Source organism: Monodon monoceros, unplaced genomic scaffold (assembly GCF_005190385.1).
Source record: "Monodon monoceros isolate NGI ecotype Baffin Bay Population unplaced genomic scaffold, NGI_Narwhal_1 Super_Scaffold_19, whole genome shotgun sequence".
NCBI lineage: Eukaryota > Metazoa > Chordata > Mammalia > Artiodactyla > Monodontidae > Monodon > Monodon monoceros.
In genome coordinates, this window is record NW_021703775.1 from 58723227 (window position 1) to 58741557 (window position 18331).

The 18331-nt window shown below is 41.0% G+C and overlaps 1 protein-coding gene across 1 annotated transcript in view; it reads right to left on the reverse strand.

The window, feature by feature from the left end:
- Positions 1-10943: 10943 nt before the first annotated feature.
- QPCT (glutaminyl-peptide cyclotransferase) overlaps positions 10944-18331 on the reverse strand; it is a 28049-nt gene continuing 20661 nt past the window's right edge. The window contains exons 5-7 of the mRNA XM_029231427.1: positions 16373-16472; positions 13285-13401; positions 10944-11812 (exon numbers count right to left, since the gene is read on the reverse strand). Of these exons, the coding sequence (XP_029087260.1) occupies positions 11667-11812; positions 13285-13401; positions 16373-16472 (363 nt within the window). The 3' untranslated portion in view covers positions 10944-11666. The remainder of the gene's footprint in view (positions 11813-13284; positions 13402-16372; positions 16473-18331) is intronic.

Here is an 18331-nt window from a genome sequence, read left to right on the forward strand (position 1 = left end):
TTCTGAACTGAGTGAAATTTTGAATTTCTGGAGAAAGTGAACTTCCACACCATCAAGTTTTCACCACAGCCAAAGCCAATGGGAGGGGGCATAGGGGCAAGGGGCAGAGAGGCCACCAGTGGAGGCTCCAAGGTTACCAGGCAATCTGAGCTCTAGACGTAGGATGTTTCCCCAAATTATCATCTTAAGTAAGTCCCTTGAGAGTGGAAGGGGATGCTACTGATAATTGCAGTGACCGTATCCACAGGGTAAAGCAGAACTGAGTTGAAGGAGAACATAGCAAGGGGAAGAATACCAGAAATCAAAGGGTCTGAGACTAGAGGCAGAAAGATGAAGCTGGGTTTGGGCACCCCTCTAAGTTGTCCTGAAACAATCAGATGATTTGCTCTTCATCGATACATCACCGTCACTTCTCTGGTGCTATGCCCTAGCCCATAGGCTGTGACAGAAGTGGCTGTAGTATATGCAGAAATCACAAACAACTTAAAAGTCAACTTATACACCAAGTACGTATGGGAATCAAACTCACCACAAAAAAATTTCCACTTAGTTTACTCCAGCTCCAATTTTATGAATGCAGCATTTCCCTCTGAAACCTTCACTTTCCCTTCCATCTTGTATGTCTGTGTGAAAGTGAGAATATATAACAAGTATCCATTTCCATATCCTAATCAAGAATCGTATTAGATTATTTTGCATCATGAAGTATGATGCAGCTTTCCAATAACCAAGGTGAGGAGAAAGACTAATTTACAAGTCATGTCTCTACATGGGGACTAACTAGTAGGATGACTGATTTTGCTTTTAGTCAATTGGCTTATTATCAATGACCACGAAGCAGACCCCAGAGGGTTCCTGAATTGACCATTCTAACCCATAGCATTGTCTCCAATTACAACCTTGAATCTTTCTGGTCCTCAACCATACCTGGCCACAACTTAAACTCCTGTGTTTTGTGGCCTCTACTGCTCACTTTTCATTTGGCTGCCTTGTAAGACTGTTCTTGTTTCCACTGCATTTCTTTCATTCATTCATTCATTTAACAAACCCACCATATGCCAGGTACTGTTCAAATGAACAAAGATCCCTGCCTTTGTGGAGCTTACATTTTAAAAGAGGAAAGCAGACAATAAAAAGCAAACATATTATATAAATCGTACAGTATGTTAGAGGGTAATCAAAGAAAATATAGAACAAGATTAAAATTTTAAATAGAGGGGTCAAAGAAGACTTCACTGAAAAGTTACATTTTAGCAAAGCTTGGAAGAACATAAAGAAATTAGCCATGAAGTTATCTGGGGGAAAAGTACTCCAGGCAGAGGGAACAGCCTGTGTACAAGTCCTGAGATAGAATCCAGTCTGACATGTTCCAGAAACATCAAGGAGACCAGTGTTATTGAAGCAAAGTGAGCAAAGGGGAAGACTGGTCAGAGATGAGGTCAGAGTGGTGTTAGGGCACAGATCACAGGGGGTCAAGCAGGCCACTGTAAGGATGCTGGCATTAACTTTTGAGTGAAATAAGAAACTGTTGTAGAGTTTTGAGCAGAAGAGTGACACGATCTGACCTACTTCCTTAAAGGATCACTCTTGCTGCTACATTGAGAATAGATGGCTAGGGTAGAAGCAGGAAGACTTGATGAGAGCATCTTACAGTCATCGAGACAAGGGGTAATGATGGCTTGGACCAGTGCGGCAACAATGCAGGTGATAAAAGGTGATTGGATTCTGGATGACCTTGAAAGTAGATTTGATCTGGCTATTTCCTGACTAATTGGATGTGGTATGTGAAAGAAGGTGAGAAATCAAGAGTGACACCAATGGTTTTGGCTCAGCCACAGGAAGAATGAGGCTACTGGAAGAAGGCCATAGGTGGAGCAGGTATGTGGGGAGAAGACCAGGAGCTCATTGGAGGCATGTTGAGTACGCCCTCCAAAAGGAGCTGTTCAATAGGCAGTTGGGGGTCTTCCCTGGTGGCGCAGTGGTTGAGAGTCCACCTGCCGATGCAGGGGACATGGGTTCGTGCCCCGGTCTGGGAAGATCCCACATGCCGCGGAGCGGCTGGGCCTGTGAGCCATGGCCGCTGAGCCTGCGCGTCCGGAGCCTGTGCTCCGCAACGGGAGAGGCCACAACGGTGAGACGCCTGCGTACCGCAAAAAAAAATATATATATATATATAGGCAGTTGGATACACGAGACTGGAAGGCAAGTTAGAGGCCTGGAAGTCATCAATAAGTAGGTAAAGACTTGGAGCTGGATGAGGTCAAGAATGGACGAAGAGAGATAAAGAAGAAAAGAGGACCAACAACTGAACCCTGGGCCCTTCAATATTAACCAGACTGGAGATGAAGAGGAACCAGCAAAAGAACCTGGGAAAGATCCATCTGGGTTGGAGGAGAACCAAGAAAGCACAGTAAGACAAATTCCGGTTTCAGTGGGCACACAGGCCAGGAATATTCTGTTCTCCAATAACTTTTTTCTTTAGTTCCCTGAACCAATGCAAATAAATCCCACACCTCTGAGTGCTTTTTCTTTTGCACTTGATGCCCAACCATTTCAAGCCCTCTCCACATGATTACTGTGTAGGTCTGAAAGCAGCCAGAGCAGTAGCCCTGATGTCAGAAAAATGGCTCAGACAGGCAGCCTGTCTGCTGCTTTGATACGACCCATGTCCAGAGGGAGAACCGCCAATCCAAACAGATCCCATGGATTGTGCCCTAACCAACACTGTCAAAACACAACATGAGAGAAACTCAAGCCAGCCTGCCTGGGGCAAACTGTCAGGGTGTCACACAGCTTATGGGAGCTCAACCGCATATAAAAGGTGAGGCACTGAGTTCAGGGAAGGAGACAGATAGACTCAGGGGCCCAGAGCAACCTACAACTTGAGCCTTGTAGCCTATTGCCTCTGCAAGGGTCCTGCCTTTTATCTTCGTGGGTAACATGCTGAAGTTGCCCTAAGGAGGAAACAATGTCTAGGAGTTCACGTCTGCAATTCTGAGAACGTGGAAATATCTTTAAAGCGTCAACTCTACGATCTGATTTATACACTGACTCATGTATGAAATTCAACTGTTATCAGAGTTTAATCTCTTGATTTAAAAATGTTTTCAGTAAACACTGCTATCCATCACTCTCAGCTCAAAATGGAAACAGTTTGGTAGAGAGGAATGGGAAGAAGGGAGAGGGCATGGGACCATGAGGATGCAGAACGCCCCCTCCACTCCCACCCCACCTCTCAGGGAGGAACGTTGTCCAGAACAGGGAGGTAGGAAACAACCTCATCCCTGGAGTTTTCTCTGTTGGCAGATGTAGGAGGGAGTCACAGGGATAAGTCAGAAACTTTTTAGTTGATGCTTTAGTGTTGCCTATGCAAATTTTCTTGGACCTTATTTACTACCACAAAGGAACAACCTAGGCCCAGAGGCCTTGCTAGTACACAGAAGCCTAAAGGAGATGGAGTATGATTATTCTGAGGATCTGAGGACAGGTTTCTCACTTAAAGCCTAAAGGAACCTCAACTGTCCCTTCCTCTCTTTTTCCCTCTATCATCTTCTGGCCTTTTGCTCCCCAACCAAGTATCATCCAAAAAACATGACCCAATACTGAAAAATACACAATACTGTGATTCTTCATTCCACTTTATTTATATCCCATATTTCTCATATCTCTTCCCTGGGCTTTCTTAAAATATCCATCTTTTGAAGGAGAGAAGGGAAGGGAGGCAAGAGACAGACCTAGGGAGTTTTCTTGACCCATTGAGAATTCTCTGGACCCATTGAGAGTTCTCTGGACACATTGAAACTTGTTGCTGTTCTGTTTCTAAGTCAGCCTCATCTCTAAGGGCAGCACTCTCAGAACCTGCTGGAAACTAATGGCCACAGCCCAGCATTGAGCCCAGAACCTCTTCAGTTGGCCTTGGGAAATAAGACCAGGTGCAGACCACTCACAACCCAGCTTCAGGCTCCTGGCTGGTGAGACTTCATTTATTGCTACATCTGCTCCCCAGGTGATTCAGGAATATGCCCAGCTTGTTTAGGAAAAGCCAGGAAGTCAGTGTGACCGGGGTGAAATGAGTGAGGAAGAAAGTGGTAGGAGGTGAGATCAAAAAGGTAAAAGAGGTCAGGTCCTGTGGGGCCTGGACAGCCCCACAAGAAGGCACTGGATTCTCTTTCAAGTGAAAGGAGAAGCCATTGGAGGGTTTTAGGTAGAGCAGTAATGTGACATGACTGTAATTTGAAAGGATGGCTCTGGCTCCTGTGTGGAGAAGTGAAAAAGGAAACAAGTATGGAGCAGGGAGGCCAGGTGAGAGAGGGATGATGGTGGCCTGGCCCAGAGTGGGAGCAGTACTCAAAAATGGACAGATTTGGGACATGGTAGAAAGAGAGTCAACAGGATTTGCTAACGTGCTGAACTGAGAGAAAGAGGAGTCAGTAAATGGGTCAAAATTTTCCATTTACTGAGTTGAATCGATCGCCTGTGGCCAATGATTTAATCAATCGTGCCTGTGTGATGACACCCCTAAAGGACAGCGTTCTAGAGCTTCCTGGTTGGTGATGAACACATGGGGATCTGGAGAAAGCAGCATGCTCAGAGAGGGTATGGAAGCTCCGCCCTCCTTCCTACATGCCTTGCTCTATGCATCTCTCCCATCTGGCTGTACTGAGCTGTATCTTTTTATAATATACTTGTTCTAGTAAGTGAAATGTTTCTCTGAGTTCTGTGAGCTGCTCTAGCAAATCAATAGAACCCAAGGAGGGGGTAGTGGGATCCTTTGATATATAGCCAGCTGGTCAGAAGTCCAGGTAACAACCTGGACTTTTGATTGGCATTCTGAGTTGGAGGGTGTCATTGGAACTTCCAATCTACTGCCAGGGCGTCAAAAACACAGGTGATGATATGGGCTTTAGACTGGCATCTGAAGTGGGGAGAAAAGGGGCCAGTTTGTGAGACTGAACCCTTGATTTGATGCTACCTCCAGGAAGATCGTGTCAGAATTGAGTTGAATTGTAAGATACTCAGCTGGTGCGCAGAGCATTGCTTGGTTGTGTGGGAAGCTCCCCTTTCACCCCTGCACAATGGAATTGGGTCCAGAATCCCAAATAGTAAGTGATCAGCCAAGTCATTATTTCTAAGTACTGAGTCAAAGAAGACAGAGAATGAAGTCATAATTCCAAGCTATGCTCTGCAGAACCCTAGGTTTCATGGAGTCCCTGTGGGGTTAAGTAGAGATGTTGGGGGAGGCAGGTGGTTACTGAACAAGGCTTAGCTGACAAGGTTCCAGGACTCTCTCCCCGCTTCAGTCAGACCTGCTCTTTTAGCTTTAGGGTTCCATGTGAGATCTCCTCTGAAGAAAGTGTTCTACTATTTCATACACAAACTTTAAAATCTGTTGGAGCCCATTCTACCACTGAGATGGGGCAAGAATGTGGAGAGGAGCTCTTTCTGCAGTACCACCTGCAGGGAAAAATCTAAAGCTGAGGGCAAAAAAACAGAGAGTAGATATTTCTATGGCCTTTTCAGCTCTAAAAGATCGGAATTCTACTCTCTTATTCCCAACCCCTGAACAACAATCTCAGTTCAGACTCCACTCATGCCCTGGTCTGATAATGACTTTGATGGAGACATATGACCTGGCTAGCCCTAATACGTGGGTCTGATAACATTTACGGGCCTTTGAGGAGGGGTATAAGAAACATCTATTTGATCAAAGTGCCTTGAACCTTTTGATTTTGAGAACTGCTGGACTGAAACATTCACTGTGAGTTAACAAACCCTTCCTTCTGCCGCCCCTGATCTTCATCAGTTTCACAGTCTTTAGGGCCTCAGGCAGTGTCTGGACAAGGTCTCATCCATGACTGCCAGCCTCCTGCAGCACAGAAGTTTACCTTTCCTGGTCAATTTCTCAGTACTCTCAATTTTTCTTGGTTTCTCAGATAATGTCATTTCTCTGTCTTTTGCCCAGAGGAAGTGTTAACAAATTTAGGTATCCAAAGATGCTCTTCCCTTGAATGTAACTTTCTAAGCTCTACCAATTTGCAGTATAGGTCTGGGGAAGAAACACAATGATCTTGAAGAAAATCTGATTTTAGGGAAAGCAACGTTGTTTTCCTATGACAAACTCTCATTTCCAACACTAGGGTCCAATTGCAAAGAAATGAAGCATGAGCAGCTGGATTTAGGAATCTTCTAAATCCAGATGTTCAAAGCCTGAGGTGAAAGCATACTGCATAGAGTTAACAGAAGCTGATAACTATAGAAATTCTTGAGCTTGTCTTACAGAACAACAGATAAAGGAACAGTTTGTTAAAACCCCTTGGCTTATAAACTGCCTTCATTGATTAAGCTCACTTTAGTTATTTTCCTTTCTTTCTTTCTTTCTTTTCTCTTTAATTACATACCTTCCCAGCTTCACACAGCTCAGTTGTTTTATAGGAACTTGGAGTCAACTCTTGTCCAGTGCAAGGCAGTTGGAACTGGTTGGGACCACCGACCCTAAAACAGGGCCTGCCCAGGTGTCCTGTCAGACATCAGCGGGCTGGAAAACTCCACCCTCTCATCAAGCTAAGTGCCTCTATTTTGAACATGCAAAAGCATGTAACCCAGATGCACCTGCACAAAACACCGATTACCTCATCTTTTCCTGACCTCCAATCACCTTTCCCCATGCCTAAGACACTCTGCTTATCCAATAAATATCCCAACACCCTTGCCTTCCAGGAGGCAGATCTGAGACTTATTGGTCAGTCTCCCGATTGGCTGCTTTGTGAATAAACACTTTCTCAGCTGTAAACCTCAGCATCTCAGCATTTGGCTTGCTGTGCATCATGCAAATGGAACTGGTTTGATAACAGAGCCATAAGATACTCTTATAACATCTGTGCTCCTCTTCCAAGATTTTCACCCTATATTTTAAGAACTTTGACGGAGGATCAAGTACATCTTCATTCTTGGGGAACATTATAATGCCACATCCTTTGTAAGACAAGAGAATGGCAGCATTGTGCATAAGTCACCTAACTCATTCGCTCACCATGGTGAACATTTGTTGCTCTTATCTGTACAGCACCATTATTTTTCTAGACCTCTTTAATTACATCTCCAGTAAGAGCAATTGGCTTAGGAGATGGGGGGGAGGCATGCATTCATTTTTTTACAAACAAATGAGTTTTACTACTTTCCAAGTGTTAGTGCAAGGATGACTAGAGAATAACAATGAAATTGATGGCTGGAAGCCAGCTAGGCTCATCCACTTCTCCACGCTAATCTCTTAGCTCAGATAATTCACTGCATGTCATTCTTTGTTCACCAAAACCACAAACGTTAAATCCTTGACTGCCAAGGACCTCTTGTACTCTGTAGTAATCTGTAAATATAATAGTACAAAGTTTTCAGTGCTATTTATAATTTATCAGCTTTAAAATCTATTTTTAATGTTACCTTTGTGATCTTTGTAGGGTTTTAATTTGTTTGGTTGGTTGGTTGGGATTTTTGTTTGTTTACTTGCTTGTCTGTTTTTTGCTTTAAGTCGTGGTTTTTTTTCTCTTCTTGACAATTCTGTGCTCTTAATTCTCAAACAAATGGTCTAAATTCTCCCTGGCAAATCTGGATGTGTTGGGAGAGTGGGCTACGTTCCATGTGTTGCCTTTGAAATATGGGCAGAGTAAGATGACTTCACATCGTGTGAGAAACCAACCAAATTCAGGCTGAGGGCTACAGCCATGACACAGTCCTTTCATATCACCCGTCTTCAAAACTGCCGTAAATTATTGCTGCTGGCTGTAGTGCCAGGATCCTGGGGCCCATTTTCATGTTTAAGAGGATTTGAAGGGTGTCCCATACCACCCTACTGGCTCAACTAGCTAATGACATCTCCTCTCCACCTCAGTCCTTCCGTGAAATATGGCGGTGACTTTCCAGAGTGGGACCTGCTCCTCGCAACAGAGCAGTAGGTTAGCTATTTGAAGGCTGAGAAAGATGTAGCATAGATTAACGAGAAGCGAGACAGAAGGGAGAAGGGGAGGCCATTAAACCACTTCAAATGACTTTTAGAGTTTCAGACTGCGCAGAAAGTGGCTCTGAAACTCAGAGTGAAACCTCAATCTTTCGTACATTCATCTTTGAAGCCAAAAGTTTGTGAAAAGACTGGCTATGAAAGCAAGCCCCATACTTTCATAAACAGCAAATTTAAGTAATTTCCACAAATTTCCTATGTTAGCTTTGCTTTAAATTACTATGGCTGCCATAAATAGTTTCCCTCATCTTCTCTTTATATCCTTTATCCCCACACCTTCTTTCCTCAGATTAAGGGCTTACAAAGAAACTGAGATTTCATTTTCAGCAGAATATATCATGATCAAGCCTCATGTGGGGCGTCTGTACATCAGAGAAATAGAAATGTCTTGCGGCTTGTCCTTCCCTCCTTTATAAGAAGTAATCACCTCCAGCTGAGCCAAGTTGAGCAAATGCTCAGTTTTCACATGATTTTGCTACAGCATCATAATGAATGCACCTCTTTGATGGAAGAAAGAAGCTCCGTGGAAAAAACAATTTAAGGATTTGGAGTTGGAGCTGAAAACATGGGCTGCTTTGTTCTTATGACAACTGCTTCACCAGCTAAAAAATTTCTCCAGTTTGAAGGATCTGTCTTTCCCAGCCACAACCCTCAAGCTACAATAACAGACTCATGATTTTTTTAGATGCCAAGGTTATGAACACTCTTTTATGAATATTTTCCTTTGAACTCATTTCTTTGAAGAAGAAAAATAGCCCTGTGTGTTGCAGGGTTGACAGTAATAGACAAAACATACAAATTGTTCTCTTAGGGGCAGTAAAATGCTCCAAAACGCATATAGAAAAATTCCAAATACAGCATAATGTTTATGGAACCCTGCCTTTGTAGCTATAATTTTTAAAGTAATATTTCTGACTGGCATTTTTATACAGAACATATTTCAGGGATTAATATCAAGATTAATTCCTTAAAATGTCTCCCTTTCCAGTATCATGATTGCTTTTCCCATATTAGTACAAACTCTTAGTGAGTAGAATTTTAGAATATGCCACTTAGAAGGAAGGAAACTTTCATTGAGTTAATCTGCTTATGTTTTTATTTTTCCTTTTATCTCATTTCAACATATCCTCCAACTTCCTCCTCTAAAAATAATTCAACTGTCAACCCAACAGATTATAGTAGATCTATTTATTTCATTCTGCCTCAAAAAGAATTTATTATTTAGGCTTATAATTATATATGTAGTACTGTCAACTAATTTTTAGGTTCCTTATTAAAACTTCTTTTCATTCTGTTTTTTTGTTTTTTGGGTTTTTTTGCGGTACGCTGGCCTCTCACTGTTGTGGCCTCTCCCGCTGTGGAGCACAGGCTCCGGACACGCAGGTTCAGCGGCCATGGCTCACGGGCCCAGCCGCTCCGCGGCATGTGGGATCTTCCCGGACCGGGGCACGAACCCGTATCCCCTGCATCGGCAGGCGGACTCTCAACCACTGCGCCACCAGGGAAGCCCTCATTCTGTTTTAATATCATCAATTAAATCATTTCTTTTCTGGTGTTTAAAAAAAATGTTTTCCCTGAACCCCTTTCAAATGTTTTCACTCATCCAAAAATTAATCCAGAAAACTCAGTCTCTTTTAATCCTGCTTTGTGGCTTAGATTCTTTAGCCCTGGAACCATTCGTGTTGATTTCTGTTATACACAGGCTTATGTAAAAATAGCCTTTGATATGGCAGAGGAATAATTCTATTACAAATGACGTGCCTCTGAAGCCTAACATTGTCAGGTGAACCCTGGCAGCAGTGATTTAAGAATGCTCTCCCAGACTGAGTGAATGACCTATAAAAATTTCAAGACACAATTGTTGCTTTGCACTTGGCATTAAGAACTTTCTTCAAAGGTCTTTTCATGTAAAGAGGCAGTACTCTAAAGTGCTTCAGAGGATGAGCTTTAGAACCAGCCTGGTTGGGTTCTAAACCCAGCACTGCCACTTACTAGCTTCATGGTCTTGAAGAAGAGACTTAACCATTCTGAGCATCATAAAATGGGGTTAATAATACCCCTTACCCCTTAGGATTGTTGTGAGGATTAAGTTGGTAAAAACATATAAAGCACCTATGACACTGACACTGAGTTAGTACTCAATAAGTGTTAGCTGTTAATATTACTTAACTCACAAAGGCACCACTTCCCTTTATATAATTTTAGAAGATTTGTAAAATAAAAAGAAACCTATAAAAATCTAGTTCTATAAAATTTACCAACATGAGATTATAGACAGATATTGTTAGATATAATTGTCTATAACTGGCTATTCTTTTATAAAATTGTATCAATTCATACAGATAAAATTATATTGATCCCTTTTTTTAACCTAGAAAGTTTGTTTTCGTAAGTAAATTCCTTTTCCAATGACTTTCTTTGTTATTGAACTTAAGGTTGCCATTGCTTTCCCACTCAGCTTGTCTATCTCACTCCCTACCCAGCCTCAGCACATTAATTCAGTGAGGTTTATTAAATGTCTGCTCAGAACAGATAGCACATGAAAAACAACAGCCCCCAGCTAACTTCATCTATATGGCAGGATCAATTTCTTAATTGATTAACTGATCAAGTTTGTATTTTTAGATAACTGTTTCCCATAGCCAAAGAAAAATCCATGAATTCCCATGTGTTTCCAGCCCAAACAATTTTGCTTCCATGAATCTCCTGAAAGAAATAGGCTATAAGTAATTAAACAAACTTGAATACCATATAATTTACCCACACAAAAATGATCCTAATTTCTGTCCTCCCAGTGTGTTACCTTCATATTGACTCTGGAGGACACACTCAACAGTCTCTGTCTTCATCTCAACCCAAGATCAAAACAGCAAATAAATGTCTGGTAATTATGTAATTTAACAGAAAAAAGGCCAAAAACTTGTAGGTAGAGTTTGATTATAATGACATAAAAACTGCATTGAAAATATGTGAGGGAAAACTAGAGTAAATGGTTACTCTGCTAATATAATGAAATTATAGGGTTTTTTTCTTTTCTCCATTTTCTAGATTTTTGGTACTGACTATATTATTTTACAATAAAAATGTTAAATTTGTAAAACTCTATAAAATTGAGCTATACTTTAAGTTATACAATTTTTCATTCATATATTAAAAAAGACATTCACAACATGGCATTTAATTCTGATTTAAGTTCCATGAAATAAACCGTACAAAGATTTCTCAAAGAAATTGAGTCTTCAAACTGCATCTCTGTTTTGTATTATATGCAATAGATTCCCAAATATAAGAAAATCATAAAACTAAGGCTGCACTTTGCACATGACCATCGTATTTAAGTATTATTTAGAAAAACGTGATACTGACTATACACATCTGATTTAGCTTCATAGTTTCTTATCTAAAGAAGTTTTTAAAAGATATTTACCTTCAGTTTTTCTTACATTTCCCTTTCTTTATCACTAGATGAAAATGAATAAGCAATTTGGACATGACATAAATCTAGGATATTCAAAGATACCTATAGAATGAATCTATAGGATAGAAGTTTCCACACAGAAGTTTCCACACAGCATCTGGAGTCAGATTATTTTAAAGGGTGCCTTGACTTTTGAATATAATACTAGATGCAATTATCATAAACTAAACCAGAATATTACAAATGAAGATATTCTAACACAAAGACTTTTAGGATTTTGTTTAGATTATCAATGGTTGTTTTATCCAAATTTTCTTCATTGTCATCCATGGTGTGCCAGACTTCAGGGAAAGGAGATGGTATCAGATGCAAAACTGGAACACCTAACAAGATGAAACAACTTGTAATTAAGTGCATATTTCCCATGAGTAAACTAGAAAGTATCATTCTTCAAGGAAATCTGAGTAGGACTGTACTATATACTGTACTATACTATATTATATAAACACAGCTGATCGTTCATCATCTTCTGTGTACTTCCCTGTATCTTACCCTTATACTCCAAAGCCATTCACTCGTTAAACAAATGTTAAGTAATTCAGTAAATAATTATAAAGCACTTACTATGTACCAGCCCCTATTCTAGGAATTGAGGGTTCATCAGTGAAAAGGCAAAGCCCTGCTCATATGAAGCTTACATTCTACTAGAGAAAGAAACAAATACAAAAAATAATTTTAAAAAGTGAGAAGGCTTATTAAGAATAGTAAAACAAGGTAAGGGAATAGAGAATGAGAGGCAGAGAGTAGGGCCAATAAAGAGGTATTTAAAATCAGGGAAGGCCTCTTTGAGAAGCTAACATTTAAATAGATGTAACAAAGGAGAAAGCAAGCTGTGTGAAGATCTGGGGATGAGCATTCCAGGCAGCAGTTTTAGCAAGTGCAAAGGTCCTGAGGTAGAAGTGTGCTTGGCCTGCTTGAGGAATGGCAATGTGTTCCTCAAGCAATGTGGCTGGATCAGAGCAATAATTAGAGAGAGAGGTAGGAGGTGATGGTGAGGGAGAAAAGAGGTATAAAATGGAGGCCCTTGTAGGTCATGATAAAGACTTTGGGTCTTTTTCTACTTGATGGCAAGCTACCAGAGCTTTAGAGTAGGGAAGTAACATAATTTGATTGACATTTTTTAAAGATAACTCTTGCTCCTACGTAAAGAATAGGGAGGCAGAACTTCTCTAGTGGTGCAGTGGTAAAGAATCCGCCTGCCAATGCAGGGGGCATGGGTTCGAGCCGTGGTTCAGGAAAATCCCACGTGCCGCAAAGCAACTAAGCCCGTGCACTTCAACTACTGAGCCTGCATGCCTAGAGCCCGTGCTCCATAATGAGAAGCCACCGCTATGAGAAGCCCGCGCACCGCAACCAAGATTGGGCCCTGCTCGCCACAACTAGAGAAAGCCCACGCGCATCAACGAAGACCCAATGCAGCCAAACATAAATAAATTTTAAAGAAGAAAAAGAATATTGCTTCTTTATTAGCAGGAAAACACCACAGTTACACAAACTATAAGAATACAATCTAGCTCTATGAAAGGGAAGGCAGGATGTCAGAGGTATACGAGATTTGATAAATATTCTATGTGTAGGAAAAATTATAAAAGTGTCCTCAGGGATTTGGAATGACTTTCATAAAAAAAAAATAGAAGCCATGAGATGATTGGTGAATGATTTACTTAATCAGTTATTAAATTTAATGGTTCTTCACACTTCTAGACTGTTGCAAATGCACATAAAGTACAATAAATATAATAGGTAAAAAACACACATGTGCAGGCATGCATACATATATACACTCATACATTACCTTTTCTTAAAAATGGAATATGGTCATCCTGGATCACACCTCCGTAACCATAATTCTGGAAATACTGCCTCTCCCAAGAGTGATCCTTGAGCAAACCTAATTCATGGAGTTCATGTTCTGTAGATGATAATTAGACAGCAGCTGAATGTATCTTTTTATCTGATCAACAGTCAGATGCATAAGGAGTTTGAAATCTTGACACTTGGTTTTAAAACATTATGCAGTAGTACACCCATGACAAAAACCTCTGAGCTGCAGGAGTCAGGCCTCCCCAGAGGGCCCCGGGCCTCTGCCCTCACTGCCCTGGAGGTGGGCGGTGAAACCCCAGGACAGGAACACAGCCTCTGGCTCCAAAGAAGAATCAGGCCCTAAAAGAGAGCCCTAACAAAATTAGACAATTGTTCTCCTCTGGTTCGCGATTTTAAAGCTGATTTTGCTGCCACGTTTGGCAAAGCAAGGGCCACTCTGTTCTCCCAGCAGTTCCAAGTCTGGGCCACACGCCTGCTTTTGAGGAGGGGAGACCCCACGGGAGCAAAGACGTCCCCAGGCCACTCAGCAGGTCATCAGGGCCATCACCACCTTGTCCCCTGAGGGTAGGCTGCCGGCTTCGTTTACAACCAAAGATGGTCAAAAGCATCATTTGTATCTTCAATCAAATCAAGCACTCAAAGACACAGTAATATTTGGGTAACATTTAAATATTCAAAGTACATGATGAATACGAGTTCACTGTCAGAAATCCTCACAGCATCTCACATGCCTTTCATTCTACAGATGACGCAGCAGGGAGAACATTTCAACCGAGATTTTTAAAAGCCTTTGTCTTTGGCGTCTGTTTTTTTAAGTTTTCAAACTGTAAATGTTGGGCTTTGTATTTTGATGTAAACTCAGAATAGTGGCATTTGGGACCAGTGACCAAAAACCAAACCAAACTTGTAACTGACCATGGATCTTAATAAAACTGTTCTTGGTAAAAAAGAAAGAAAAAAAACCCTCTGAGCTGAACTTGGGTGTGGACATTTTGGAGTCCTTCTAAGAGTCACACGTGATTCTAGCTTTACAGGTGAGAACCTCCTTGGAATCAGAAACTCAACAGAACAATGGAGAGTTGGAGAATGAGAAAGCTAGAGGAAAATGGAGAGAAAAAACACAGGTGTAGATACTTACAGATCCTCAATCCTGCATGAAGGATGCCTTACGAGGAGATGCAGAGCTTGAAAGGGGAATCCTTAGAGAGAATAGGTATGAAGTACTATACTGAGTGACCACTCTTTGGGAAAGGGATACCTATTACGACTTGCGTCAGTGGTTCTCAAAGTGGTCTCTGATCAGCTGCATCGGCACCACCTGGGAACTTGTTAGAAATGCAAATCATCTGGTCCCACCTCAGACCAACTGAATTAGAAATTCTGGGGGTGAGGTCCAGCAATCTGTGGTGTAACAAGCCCTCCGGGTGATTCTAATGCACACTAAAATTTGAGAACCATTGGCCTACATTCCATCACTCCTGTCATCTTGCAATATAGAACCCATGTATTACAGGATTACATATAACATGAGCCTATGTTACAAGATGATAAGAGATCACAAGAAGAGTTTAAGGCAACTGAATGAAACTTTCCAGGATTGGTTATTTTAATTACTAAATTTAAAGGGTAAAATTAGACCGAGTGGTAGGCATTCATATGTAATGTGATTTTAGGAACATCAAGAAAGCCCTTACTATGACCAAAACAATATTCCCATCTGTTTATTGATAATTATAATTCCTTTACCTTAGGATACAACTTTTCCTTATACAATTAGAGATATGGTTTGAAGTGTAAGTATCACTCAGTGGGTTATACAATGGGTTAAAATTGTATTAAGATGTGAGTTACTGATATAAATTCATTCCAGTGGAGGAAATAAGAGAAGGGAATCAAATCCTTGACAGAAGGCCAAACCCAATTTCTTGAGGCTACTCAAAGTAAGGAAAACATGCTGTAAGGAAGTGTCCCCAAGAAGCTTACATTAATAATAGCAATTCTTTCAAACTAGAAATTTAAATTTGCCAAAGATAAGCGTCTGAGGTTCAGGTAAAAGTTTCTTTCATAATATTCTAGATCTGGATATAAGCACGTTCTGAACTCGTGGCAAAAGCATGAGTTGAGATGGCAGCATTTTCCCCACTGCTGAGAAGAAAGTACAACCCTATCCTGCTCCAAAAAGTTCGTGTGGCTAGAAAGGAACTCTTAGCCTGATGTTCTTGCCTCAAACAGGGCTCCTGGCCTGGATTCTATAATAAAATTCTATCGCATGTTCACCTCTCCCTGAGGCCAATTTTTTGTGCTTTGTTGTGTTTTGTTTTGTGTGTTTGTGTGTATGTGTGTGGAGAGGGAGGGGTGTATGGAGTGGAGGTACAAGAGAAAGAAGTTATTCTCCTTTTCCTTCTGCAAGCCCCAAGCCTCTCTCCTGAGCCATAGATACCTTTGTTTCCTTGGCTGGTCTGGCCTAACCTTATCTGGTCCCTTCCACTCATTTATTTGACACTGAACCTTCTCTGAAATGACTCTTGAAGGATTTTGGCTTGCTGTTGCATCGCCATCTCTTACTCCTTTGGAAAATAAGCAGAGATTGTACTAGATTTAAAAGAAAATCACATCTGCATAAAGCAGAAAAGAGAAGATGACAAAGACTGAGATGGAAAAGAAAGAAACATTAAAGAATATCTTTTGGTATCATTATGAGGACATAACATTCATCATTATCCAACATGCTTTGCTGAGTTTTCCCTAAAAATGCATTCCATATGCTTCAAACAGGACTCTGAGAAAATATTTCCAAGCCATTTCTAAGGATATGCAAATATGAAATGTAGTATTTTATGTTTCCGTTTCAAAATTCAGTTTCATGCAGGAAAATAAAGTGGGCCTGCTAAAAGAGATGAATAGGAATAATAAACTAATCAATAAAGCAAGAAAAAAAGCCAGTAAAGTATATTGTATACTCAAATCACACACTTAAATCATAAATTCTGAATTTTAAAACTCAGTGTTTGTCAGTGGGAAGAAACCAGGTTTGACTCTTTAATAACAGTGGTGCTTACCAATTGCTTGAAGTCTATGAAACCATCTGGCAGTGTTTGGGAAAAAGTTGGGAAATGTTGGGTTTGGAGCTCCAATTAAATCCAGTAAGATCAATAAGTCCTAAGGGAGAAAAAACATTGTATAATTACTGTCGCCAAAACACATTTCATACTCATCAATGGAAAAAAAAAAATCGGTCAAAACTAACTGCACGGGGCTTCCCTGGTGGCGCAGTGGTTGAGAATCTGCCTGCTAATGCAGGGGACACGGGTTCGAGCCCTGCTCTGGGAGGATCCCACACACCACGGAGCAACTAGGCCCGTGAGCCACAACTACTGAGCCTGCCCATCTGGAGCCTGTGCTCCGCAACAAGAGAGGCCACGATAGTGAGAGGCCCGCGCACCGCGATGAAGAGTGGCCCCCACTTGCCACAACTAGAGAAAGCCCTCGCACAGAAATGAAGACCCAACACAGCAAAAATAAATAAATAAAATTAATAAAAGGCAGAATAGGTGAAAAAAAAAAACTAACTGCACTTTAATAACTGAGAATAAAACAGGGAGCTGTATAAATGAACAAAAGGTTTAATAACATTGTAAGTGAATCCTTTGGGGGAAATTTTTAAATCTTGCTTATGCAATGTGGACAAATGGCAAATTGTAGATTCTTTTTGTCTGTAACCCCAGAAGGATATCACTAAGGATAAATTAGAAGGAGGACATTTGGATAAATATCTCATAGGAAAAAAAAAAGAATACATTTGCTTTATTTTCATGTAGGCATGCAAGCCTGTCTGATCTTCTATTCCATTCTAATTAGCCATTTTATCCCCAGTCTATAATAACACAGCTGCCAAAGGAGAGCATTTGGATAGTAACTATTTATTCCTTAAAACAGCATATAAGAAAATTTCCTTGACTAGAAGCTCTATGAGCTTAGTCCCTGGATATCCATTTCCTTTTCTATCAAACAAGAAGGTCAAGTTTGCTGATCTCTAAAGGTCCTTTCTGGCTATAGGCCTCTATAATAAACCAGTGTTTCTTAACTTATTTGAGCCATAAAGCATCAGCAGGCTTGAGGACTCCCTGAAGACTAACCCCAGATTAAGAACTCCTGATTTATATAAGTGAGGTACGGTATGGGTAAATATCTAGCATTGATCCTGACATGTAATAGATAAATATTTTCAGAGTCTATATGACTCTAAAGACATAGTATCTACTAACTCATGAATGATGATTAAATATATTCACTGGGAAAAAATAGGCTTGTTTGAAATAGGAGTATATTCATAAGGTTGGATAAGCTCCTAAGAGTTTGTTTCTGGGGGAAAAAAATGGTCTAACTATCACTATGGATTCATATATTTGGACTGGTAAACAAGTAACTTTGTTCCTCCTGCCAATCAATCAGGTCTCTTCTCCTCTGAACCCTTTTTAGCCACTTGAGCAAAAGTGATTAAATGAGGTACCAGTTATGTTCTCCTAACCCCTTATGAGCTGCCAGTGGCCAACGGAACAGAGAGAAAGCCAACATGAGATGTGCTGGATTCACAGAGGACATTGAATGTGGCCATTTGGACTCATAGGGTGAAGGTCAGTGATAGGGCAAAGGACAGGGATGAACGGAGAGGGTTAGAAACAGGCTATCAGTTCACAGATAGGGTGAGGGCCAGGGATGGATGGAGCCACAGGGAAGAATGAAGTCTCAGGGGTTCCATGCTGCGGTTAGTGAGGACTCAAATACTGAGTGAAAGTCAAATATGGGAAGAGAGCCAGAATAGGAAGGAAATTCAAAGGTGGAGTAAGGGACTAGGTATGGGCTGTGGGGTCAGAATGGGGGATGAGTAGGGGGCCATAAGTTGCACCCATTACTTGGTAATAGGAGCAGGGTTTTAAGGCAGCACTGAAATGTCTCCACCACCGTGCCAAAACACCACGTCAAAACTGACACATCAAAACGTCCTATACGCACTTGGA